The following is a 12,077-nucleotide window of genomic DNA, read 5'->3' on the forward strand; positions in this document are numbered from 1 at the left end:
AAATGCAATAGCTTCCTCCTTTAGGTGAGGCAGGGGCACCACCACTGTGACATGTTGCGCGCAGCCCTGACATCATATCTGTATTCTTAGTCGCTGTGGAGTTTTTCACCACTAGTAGTGCTGCGGAGCATTGTTTTCACGAGTGAAACTGCAACTCTTAAAGCTGGGGTAGGTAACATTAGAGAAACGCTAAAAGTTAAACAACGGAAAAACCCAGTCCGGCGTTGCCAACTCCTTTCCAATGAGCGTAGCTAGCAGCGCTAGCAAGAAAGTTGCCAAGTCATCAACACCGACAGCCCGTCAACTTCAGGCCTCTCCCCCCAAAAAGCTGCTAGCTTAGCACTCACTGTGTTAAGCTAGCAGCTTGTGGGAGACTCAGACATGCCACAGACACCAGGGTGGGTTTTTTGCCAGAGCATTTGATTTTTTAATCGCACCTACCCAAGCCTTTAGTTCCTCCTTAAAACTCACCATTACAACATGGTACTTACTTACTTGTTGTCTTTCTACTGTCCCATCACTTCATATTTCCTCTCCGTAGTACTACTGTATGGAGTTTTATTTGAACATTATTGTCGTTACATTTGTATTTTGCACTTTTACCGGTTGAATAGTTGGTTCTTTCATTCTATCAGCTCTTATATTTGCATCTTATTTGTTTATATAAGTGGTTATTTCCTTTTCTTACATTTCACCGGCTTTATATGATCGTACTTCTCACTTAATTCGTATTGTACTTTGCTCTCGCTCCTCTGTTTATGTATGCGCTCAGTGCTCAATGATTTGTTTTTTTAATTTAAATTGTATGAAATCTTTTAATCTGCAAAGCACTTGTTCTTAAGCTTGAAAACTGCGATAGAAACAACATTAGTATTGCTATTAAACAGAGCACAGTCTACTGTAGAAGTGCAGAGGTTACTAATTGACCTTGAAACAGAGGTGACTCGTAACAGATGGTCAGCACAAACTGCAGCAAACAAGAGTGTGTGCGAGGTACGGGACGCCATCGATCAGTGAGGTCAAAAGGCCACCGAGTAAATGGAAGAGGTGAAAGCGAAGAGGGCTTAAAGGCGGAAGAGTAAATAGAGAAATCCCCTCTCGTTGACATGCATTTGGTCCGTGACCTTCTGCACACTGTTGGTGTTACATGTGTCCGGTTAACGCAGGAAATAGTCCACTCAAAGGCCGAGTGATTGTCTGTCTCATCAGACGTCAGTGGGAATATAAAAGTCCTGCGTTGAATCCAGCCGACGGAAAGATGCAAAAACAGAAATCGTGGATACAGAGTCTCTTTGTTTTGCACTCGTGAACATCCAGTAGCTGCTGTGTTCTCAGTGCAACCTCCGTGCAAGAGTTGCATCAGAAAATTGAGGATTTTTAAAACCCGGCGTTCAGGTGTGAGAGAAGCTTTATAAAGTAAAACGTCAGCGCACAGACGAGCGGAGAACTCATTGTTCAGCTCCGGGGGCGTTCAAAGCCTTGTTAAAACTGTATCGCCGGGGCCCCGACGAGCAACGCTGTGATGCCTCGCACCCACATGAGAAAGAAGGGAGAGAGGGCGATATGGAGATTTGACGAACAGAAATAAAGCTTTGGGAGACCGCTCCGTATATGCTTTAAGGGGTTTGTCTTGCTTTCGGTAAAACAGCTCGCCCTCTTTTGTCGGGAACAACACTGCCAGCCGTGTTGTAACCGAGGAGATTGAGCGAATAAACACCGGGTTGGGTTGTTCTTTTTTTATTTTAATCCGAGTAAAGCCACCAGCTAGCCAAATATATTCACTCACAGATCCTCTGCGTGAGCCCTGCAAGTCTCCCAAAGCCAAAGATCTGAGGAGGTTTGTTGTTGTAGCCCGCAGCTACGCATCGATCTATCAGAAACTCCACTGGTCCAGTTAATCACCTTATTCTTCCAGAGAGACAGGGAGGGAAACAACAAGCCAGAGGCGAGGAAAGGTCCTGCTTTTCTTCCAGTAATTCATTTTAATTGTCGGGTTTCAGTGCTTGAAGATGAATTAATTGCTGATATTTGCTGGGGGGGGGAAAAAAAACAACATTTTTATTGTTTTTGTTTTGTTATCGTAATGGATGTAGTCATGTACAAAATTGACTCGGAGTTGACGGAGGGAGAAAAAGAGGATGAGAGGGCAAGGAAGAGCTTCACTGACAAACCTAATCACCCCATTCTTCTACTGAAAGGAGGCGAAGTGTGAATAGGAATAAAGGAGTGAACCGAGGCCGGGGTGAAGAGAGGGAGCAGGGAGGAAAGAGGGGTTTTTTTCTTCTCATTTTAATGACAATTAAAACCCTCCTCTTCTTCTCTTCGAGGAGCGAGAGAGGAAGAGAAGGAGAGCAGACTGAGGGTCAGACGAGTGGAGCTTTAAGTGGCTAAAAGGGAAAAGCTGGAAAGTGTCTTAGAGTTGTATCGATTGGTACAGTCTATGATTTATCCTGTAGCTTTTATTCCTTTTAAAGTACTTCACTGACCTTGTATATATATATATCTATATATATATATATATATATATATATATATATATATATATATATAGAGATATATATATATATATATATATATAGAGATATATATATATATATAGATATATATATATATACATATATACACATACATGTAGAAAAGGCTGTAGGAATCAAAAGTATATTATGGTACTATGATTATTATTTGTCGTAGTAGTCAGACAGTTATTTATTATGTCATGCCGAACCCACTTTAAGACCCCATAATATATTTATTTTCAAATGTTACTACTTTTTTTCTCTGGTAAATATTAAGACTTTTTTTTCTCAATATATCATTTTTTTTCCAAGACACTTTTTTCTTGTGTTATTATTTCTTATATTATGATTCAATTCTCAAAATCAGATACCAACGCAAGTGAATGTTTTACAATTTACATGTTTAAAAGTAGTAATGGTAGTACTATTAATAATAGCAGTAGCTGTAGTATTTGTCTCATCTGCAATGTTATTAAATATCCCGATTATGGTACTCAAGAAAAAATGCATATGGCAGATGAATCATTTTTTTGAATTTTTAGAAGCTGTATTAATGCTACACCTTTTGCAGAACTATACGTACATTGTGCTGCTACACACACACACACACACACACACAGACACACACCTCCCGCTGTGTCGGTTTGTAGAGACTTAATGAATTGACGTAAACTATTAGAGGATCAATAAAAGCAGATGTTTGTTCCATCCTTCGTCTTCACTGTCAGCCATGGATTCATCAGACAGCCTCACGTTTGCCACTTAGCATGAAGATGATTCGACAAGACGCACAGCCGCTGACATCATCATGTTGGTCATTCATTCACGCACAAACAAATTCATTACGTTACCGTATTTGATACAATGGAAACACATGCTGGTAAAATCCTCTCTGTCTGCAAAACAAAAGAGCAGATTTACCCATGTTCTATATCCTTTCAATTATTGACATTTGAGTTCAGTCACAGCAATAATACAACTGCACTCAGAATTCTAACTGTATGTAATGATGTCACTTACATTTACCGTGCATGTGTATTGACAGGTGTCTGACAAGCCCAAAGCCAGAGGCACAGCCCAAAGGTAAGACAAATGGCCGCTCCGTGTTGTAACGCTGTGATTTATTTGAAGGGGACATGACATGAAAACGTTTTTTAGTGCTGGTGCAAGCACACGTGGATATCTGGAGTCCCTACCAACCCACACACTGTGAACTAAGACAACCCAGTCAGTTTGTTTGTGGACTGCCTCGATCAGAAAACATGTGATTCTATCAGCCAATCAGATTCGTCTCTCCTTCCTATGTCACATGCAGGCTCACCAGAATATAATAGAATATACTGCGGAGTGTCTCCGCCCGCAGCGAGAGAACTACCTTTGCAAAGGTGTGCGTTATGTTTCTCAGAAGCCAATCAGACCAGGCTGGGTTTTATTTTGAGGAGGGGGTCTTAAAGAGACAGGCGCTAAAACGGAGTGTTTCAGACAAAGGGTGAGTACAGCAGTGGTGGGCCGTCAGGGCCTGCAAGGCCTTCTCTGCTGGCCTAAACAGAATCACAAAGCTATTTATATATATTTTTTTAAATAATAATAATCATTTTATAATTTTTCTTAAATTACCTTATTTTCTCATTGCACAGCTACTGTCTTCCTCAGTTGCTCTGCTTCCAGTGCAGCTTGTTTTAAGTAGAGCTTTTATCCAATCAGATCTCACCTCTGTGTCTCTAGGTAAGAACAGAGCCAGAGGCCTGCAGACTCTCACCTGCAGCCAGTGCAGATTAAAGTACATGGGGACGATATTGTTGATTGTCATAGTGTTCAACCAATCAGATCTTTAGTTTGACATGTTGGGCGTATTCTTTGACGTGCCAGAGCCTGCTAGCTGGGCTACAAGTATGTGATTGGTCAGTGGGCGAGCCTGACGTGTGGGGCGGTGACAATCCCAAAATCTGCTGCCTCTGTCGAGCGGACATTTTCAGCCTCAAACGCATTAAAACGTATTCAAGAAATACAACTAGGGAGGCTCGACTGTCTTCACTAGCGAACATGAATCGAGAAGGACTTCTTACTGGAACTAAAACGCACGGATGTACTGAACAACCGTGGGATTAAACTCTTTATTAACAAAGAAAGGAAGATGCACTTTGTCTTTAAAAAGTGAACAGCAGCTCTGGTAAGTTAAATGTGTTTGTTTTTACATCTGCAGTAGCTTTAACATGCTTGTTTATATATTATTATTTGTACAACTTGTTTTTATGAAGATTTTTGTTTGGTTTAATATGTGATAGGAAGCTCACGGCGGGAGCTGCCGGGAGCAGCAGTCCCAGCTGCAGTCAGAGCAGAGAGGAGACGCACTCTATCTCCAGGTGTTGGCTTCATTTTGACACGAAACAAATAATAACCGTAGCTGTGTTTCAGCTGCAGGACAGCAGTGAAGGCCCAGGTATAAAATGCACGGCCCGCCACTGGACTACAGGTATATTCAGACAGACAGTGTGAGAAAAACAACGTTTCTTTTGAACATTAAGCATGTTAACATGTTCTACTAGAAACCCCAAACACAAGTATGGAACTGAACATGAGCATGATGTGTCCCCTTTAACTCAATGGTATATCTACTGTGGAGCGGAGATGTTCACAGTGTGTTACACGATGTAAGAACTGTAGGTGTAGTCTGCATGAGGACATTTAGCTGTAGCATTGTCCTTCTGCAGAATAGAGCCTGGTGGCCAGTGTGTCGTTGGCAGAGAATATAAAGTCAGTGCGTGACTTTCAGTATCAACCAAACAACAAGCTATAAATAAGATGCTCTTTGCCCCGAAACATACAATGGAGGCAAGCCGCGGCCGGCGTCGCTGTGGTTCTCTAGCTGTTGTTTGAAGCGCCGTTAAGGTCAAAGACGTCACCGTGACTGCGGCTATCTCGTTAAATCTAAAAGGTGAAGAGGCGAAGGTTACCGGATGGCGTTTAAGCGCAGATCAAAGATTCCGTCCAGGATTTGTAAACGTCTGAAGGTTATTGCACATGCATCCGCCATTGAGCTTTCTGGAGGTGCAGGGGCTCTAATTCACTGAAACATCTGCGGCGGCAGGTGCTCACTCGATAACCCCCAGTCACCAGTCTGCACTCACACACACACTCCGCTCCGTACCATTTGAAATTAGGCAGCAGATGTCCTCTATGCTCGGCGTTTGTAGGTTGGTGCATAAGTCTGCAGGCTCACCTGGGATCACGGTAGAGACGTTAAATCCTGTGTATCATCTCACATGAATACATACATGATGATAGGAGGTCAGTGAGGGAGGCTTCCTCAGCCCTCTTCTTTTACTAAACGTCGTCTCATTACGGCTTAACGAAAATGTAATATGTGACGGTCATGCGAAAACAGAGAGCACATGGTGAACATATGGCCCAATATCAAGGTGGTGTGTTGTTGGAATATGAAGATTTGCCCTGGCGTAATGTTACATTTGTATTTAACTTATTTAGAAAGTGTGCAGAGCCCAACTCTTTAATACTGCTTTGAGATAAAACATTCTACTTAGATACAATTTGATGGTACTTGTCCTTCACTTGAGTATTTCCATTGTATGCTCCCTTCTGCGTTTACTCCACTACAGAGAGGAATATCCTACTTTTAGTCTATTGGTTATTTTACAGCTATAGTCACAAGTTACCTTCCGATTTTAACATACAAAACACAGAACTAATTTCATTGCTGCTTCTTAAGTGCACATCTCCTTTTCTGCCGCTCGGGGTCTCTCAATCAAAACATAAAACGACGTTCGGCGATGACGCGAAGTAGTGTGGGATCATGCGTTGTTGTCTTCACCAGAGGAGGCGGGTCCATAGAGGCAGAGGAGGTTGATCCTGCTGTAAAATATAAATAAGACTAATTGGGTGAAATTGCCAAATCTCATTATCATTTCTCAAACATTTTTGTCCGTTCTTTGGGAGAAAAAAACAAGTATTCTGGAAAGATCTTTGCACATTTGTCATCGATCATATCTTTAAAGACTTCACAGTGTTACAGGATAAAGTGGTGTTTGGCTTTTTCAAAAGCCCAAATAAAGAAGACAAACAGCTTTTATATTAAATTTGATAATGATGTTGGCAAAATCTTTTATTAATAATCATAAGTTGAACAATAACACAAGGTCATTTGCAGTAATAGTGAGATTGAGCATGGGCTCTTTTGTTACTCTCTTTGTACACTCGAAATCTGAAACTGTTTGTTTGTTTAATAAAAAAAAGAAAGTAGAAATAAGTAGCCATCTACTGTATAATAACTTGACGTTTATTCTGTCATTTCAAATCAAAATAGAAATGGTAAATGGACTGTACTTGTATAGCGCTCTTCTAGTCTTCCGACCACTGAAAGCGCTTTAACACACGTACAATTTAACAACACAGACTCGATTTGACGGAGAGTATAAAATGATTGAGCACGTCTGATGATCAGTGGCAGAAAGTAGCAGAGAATATTTCAGCATGGTCCTCGTGCTTCCCTCGTTTCAAAGCGGAACGCGAAGCAGAGGACTTCTTGTACTTGTCAATCAGCCCAGCAGGGGGCCGGAGCTACTGTGGAGGTTTCTTTTGTTGTCTTGGTTGCAATGTCCTCACTTCATCACCCAGAATTCACATGCTGTTATGTCAGTACTGGCATGAACCATGATAACAAAAAAAAGATCTTGATTGTGAGTTCAACGATCTCTTAAAGGAGCCTATTTGTTGGTGTTTTATTTAGATCCCATGTTATTGTCTATGCTGAGCATTAAGTGCTCCCAATCTGTAATATAGACGAAGGTAACGGGATGAAGACAACGTAGATGAACAACATCCACACTGATGTCTGGAGATGATAACGTCTATTTCTATTTTCCCACAGTTACACTGTGTGTGGGCTACACGTTGTGATACATTACTGTCTTCCTGTAACATCTTGGGGGAACATGTCACCTAATTAATCATCAGGAAGAAAAAAAATGTTCGTTGTCTTTGTAACATCGCCGAACATCGGAGAGAATTCGTGTAAACAGCTGATCTATTTTGCGCCGAGATCAATTTTTCATAAGTTCATCTTTTGCTTGCAATGTGTTGTAAAGCTCAGCCTGGTGCATAAGAATATAACAATCTTTTATAAATGAGGCTCGTGTTCACAGACTGAAGGCATTAGTATGCAAGTCTGGAGTGTGACTGTGTGTGTGTGTGTGTGTGTGTGTGTGTGTGTGTGTGTGTGTGTGAGCGAGAGAGCGTGTGCTGTGTGTCTGTGTGTGCCCCAGGCCATGTGTTACTCTGCTACCGCTAATGAGCCCATTCACTCTGCAGCCCAATCTACTGAGCACCACACACACACACACACACACACACACACATATCCAGGGGGACGCTGGGACTAGAGATGCTGCGAGCGATCCACTGGCTATATCCCCCATGGAGAGCAACACACACACACACACACACACACAAACTCTTCACCCACACTCCTCACACCATCCATACAGACGCACACTTTTTTTAAATCCTTGCTCTGACAACCTCACCCACATACCAATCGTTATTCTACTGCCACACACACTCATACAACCACCCACCCTATCCATCCCACCCTAGTGTATATTCGACCGTATCATTTTCATATTTCTGCTCAGTAATCTCTCAAATCTTTGTGCTATCTGCTTCGCTGTATTTCCTTCAGTGTGTCCTATATTTTACCATACGTACCCTGGTGAGGAACAGTACCTGGAGTTATGTAAATCTGTATTTTTAGTCCAATTATTTTAGTAGTAATGTCATTAATTCATGACCGCGTGAGTCTGAGAAAATCTTTCAAGTGGACAAAAAGTTGTGCTTGTCCTGAGGCTTTATTTAATTCACAATGTATTCATACACAGAGACAATGGGAGAAGGAGAGATCAGCCAGAGTGTTAGCACACTCACGTGGTGGTTGTGTACATTGCTAGCAGGCTAACACTGGCGTCTGTAGTGTCACTACGTCGGCTCTTTTGGGCCTTGGGCTCCTAAAACACCCGGTCTGTCAAGACAATAGCAGGAGTTCATCAGTTTGTCCTCGCAAACGAATTGGAGCTAGAAGCTCGGCGACAGAGTGACAATATACAGTAGCTAACCGCTAACAAGTTAGCCATGAACACTGTTTATCCAGTCAGTCACAAAGTTCTCCAAGCTAGCTGGTTTGCTAACAGTTAGTTAGCAGTTAGAAAACCGTCATTTAGCATACTAGCTTAATGACAGTATGCTAAATGACAGTTCGCTTACTAGCTAGCTTGGTTGCTAACTGGACAGTTAACACAATTTATTTAAACGTTTAAACAAACCTTATTACAGCTGTGAAAGCTCAAATGTGAAACAAAGTGTTCACACAGCTGCAATACGGTTAGTTTGGCCTGGTGAAAATGAGGGTAATGAAATAAAATACAGTCTCAGTCTTCTTTCAAGTGCGTGATGGTGATAGCCTGAAATAGGAAGGGCTGTCTTTACTTCTTGTTGTTATGGGAGCCGCCCTTACAATGCTTTTATACCAGATGCTAATAGACGTTTACTTGTTAATCAGTTTTTTATCGAGAATGATTCAGCTGCAGGAACGTAAACCTGCTGAAACAGAAATCAGTTGTCTCATTTGACTCCTCCTGTGATGTCAATAGTCAGAGATGAATGTGCTTACAATCACGATCAATCCTACAACATGCTCAGGTTGAAAAACTCAGGCAGGTTAAGTAGCATGGATGCAACCTGGCAGACAGGGGCATCAAGTGTGACACCAGTTCAAATGTGATGCACTTCTTCAAACACCGTCACTCCTGCTGCTGCCAGGGAGCATTACACTACGTATGTAGGGATGGAAACCTATTATAGCCTTCCCCACAGTACTGCCCGGGGCACGCACACACACACACACACACACACACACACACACACAACACATCACCACAAATACACACATGCACACACTGCTGAATGGAACCCATCAGCAACTGTGCTTGTGAAAAAGTTACATTTTTCAGGCTTCGTAATTTATGACACACGACGAACCATCTACAATAAATGATTTAATAGAGGGTGAATCCCTGTTCACACGAGAGTAGCAAAGTCTATATTTTACTTAAATTTACTGACATTACCCTCCAGATATAATGTCAAGACTCTGCATAACATACAAATACAATAACAATCGTATGCTACATAATATTTATTTTATAAATATTATGATATTTTAGGCTAGAGGCCTATTTATGTTTATTTAACATTCACAAAGACCTCTTACTCTCGTGTCTGTGCAAATAGGTCTCCAGTAAGGCTGTACCGAACAGTTCACAGCGTCATTCATAAAGTTGACATTGGAATTACTTCATTCGCAACATTGCGTGCAATAGTCCACTTTCCACCTTCTCTTCCGCTCTCTCTGTGATTGATGTGGTGCTCAGGCCTCAGTCCAAAAGTCTAAATTCTTTGAGAAAAGACGGCTGTAATAATAGTTGGCGTTTGGCCTTTTAAAAACATTAAAAACATTTTCTCCACATGCACCTTTATTAACGGGGCAGTCCAGCAGCAATCTAACAGCACCATCAATTACTCTTATTTGACGACAATAACACAAAAACAAATTAACCCCATTTTTGGGGGGGGGGGCAATAACGTCAAAAGGTATGACAACAGCCATTCACAGCTTCATATATCGTTGAACCTTTGAAATGCTGTTTGATGCAGCCCTAGTGTGACGAGATGGGCCTCCTCAATTTGCCCCCAAAACGGCTGCCAAAGCAGCCTCGAAATTATTCACCGAGAAAGAGGCACACGAAAGGCATGAGGAAATAAAAAGCCTCGCAAAAATACGACCCCAAATCCCCAAGAGGCAGATCATGCACAGTAATAATATTGGCAAAATATGATAGCATTTTTACTTTTACAAATTCTTCATTTTACAAATGAAGGCGGATTCACACGGGAAGATCACAGACCACCTCTAATTATTACAAACTATAGGTCCCGAGGCAATACTCGTCCCATGTTGACTTATTACATTATGAACCCCAGTGCAGCGTGCCAGACCATTGGTTCTGAGTGATGAGATGGAAAACACTCCTCTGATGATTGAGACACACACAAAGTATGCATATGTGGGTCTGCCTCTGCGTTGAGCTCTCTCAAGGGCAAGTAAAGCTAGCAAAAGTGCAACACATACAAGTGTAGAAAAGAAACAGCTGCTGTATTTTGTCTTATAGAATTTTTATTTTACAGTAGATGACAATATATTTGCTTCCACAACATATTAGCTACTCTTTAGAAAACAATAACACTGAAACTGTATTTCTGCTTCACAAAAACTTGGCGACACAACAGAATGCTCCCTTTAAGGATCAAGAACATTTGGAACCGGAGTTGGCTCTTCATTAGTGACAGAGGTATCAAACTGTTTCAGATGTGTGTCATTGAATAAACACTCGAATACAAGCGTTGATCTAATCAAAACAAAGGATTTGTTAAACCCACATAGCATTTCACAGGGATTTACCGTTTAATTCCCCGTCAATTGAACGGCATTCCTCCACTTCTGGTACAATTATGCACCAGTGCCTTGTTAGACTGCAACGGAGTAGCTGCAATAATTTCATAAAGCCCCTCGAAAAAGGCTCCACAAATCATAGATTTACGCGCACCTGTGAGTCGGGTAAACAAGCCCACATGCAAGTATGCATGCTGGAGTGTACACACACACACACACACACACACAGGGGAGAGAGTGTGAGTGATTGAGAGAGAGACGGAGAGGGAGATTGTAAAGCCAGCTGTGCAGCGGGAGGCCCTGCCAAGTGGAGGGCAGAACCGGCGAGCTGAAGGCAGACGATAAGATGACAGATGAACTGAGCCCAGATGGCTTCCACATCTTCACTTCACAATCCTGCAACGCCGCTTTAATTCCACATTTATTCCCGCCCAGTTCCCTCGCTCGTTTTCAGAACCACACGTCTACCTGTTTTCCAGCATGGTCCTCCTGCTGCACGTGCTCTGTTGCGCCTCGTCTCTACCGGCGGCACTTTATCCGAGCGCTGGCCCGTCTGGCTCGGAGCCGTCGGCTCCATTGTTTTCAGAGGCTCATCAGTTCAGTTTGAGGGGGGGGGGGTAAAAGCTGTAACTGTCTATTGTCTGTTGATTGCCCGTCTCACTTTCAGTTCCTGCTGGTTAATGAATGGGCGACACAGTCCAAACTGCACCGTGCAGTGTGACACAGATGGACCCCGGGAGGCTCAAAACGGCACATGGAGGAAAACATAACAATGATTATAGGATGCTGATATCAGCGCATTTCATGAAATCATGTTACAGTACGTATAAATAAATAATCCAGGCAGTCGATATATTATTGCATGCCACCTAAATACAGACAATAAGTCATTCAGCCGTCCATCTGGGGCGAAGGCAGGTTGCCAGGTTTTCACAGGGCTGACACAAAGAGACATTCACGCTCACGTTCACACCTACTAACACACCAAGGAACCCGCTTGTGTTTGGACTGTGGGAGGAAGTCGCAGAAAGCCCACACTGACG

At 42.3% G+C, this 12,077-nt stretch overlaps 1 protein-coding gene across 1 annotated transcript in view; it reads left to right on the forward strand.

The window, feature by feature from the left end:
* Positions 1 to 12,077, forward strand: part of aff2 (AF4/FMR2 family, member 2) — a gene marked incomplete at both ends in the record, with an annotated part of 132,664 nt that overhangs the window by 82,775 nt on the left and 37,812 nt on the right. Inside the window, one exon of the mRNA XM_079268092.1 lies at positions 3,562 to 3,599. Within this exon, the coding sequence (XP_079124218.1) occupies positions 3,562 to 3,599 (38 nt within the window). The remainder of the gene's footprint in view (positions 1 to 3,561; positions 3,600 to 12,077) is intronic.

Source organism: Melanostigma gelatinosum, assembly GCF_949748355.1.
Source record: "Melanostigma gelatinosum genome assembly, chromosome: 5".
In the NCBI taxonomy this organism is placed as follows: Eukaryota; Metazoa; Chordata; class Actinopteri; order Perciformes; family Zoarcidae; genus Melanostigma; species Melanostigma gelatinosum.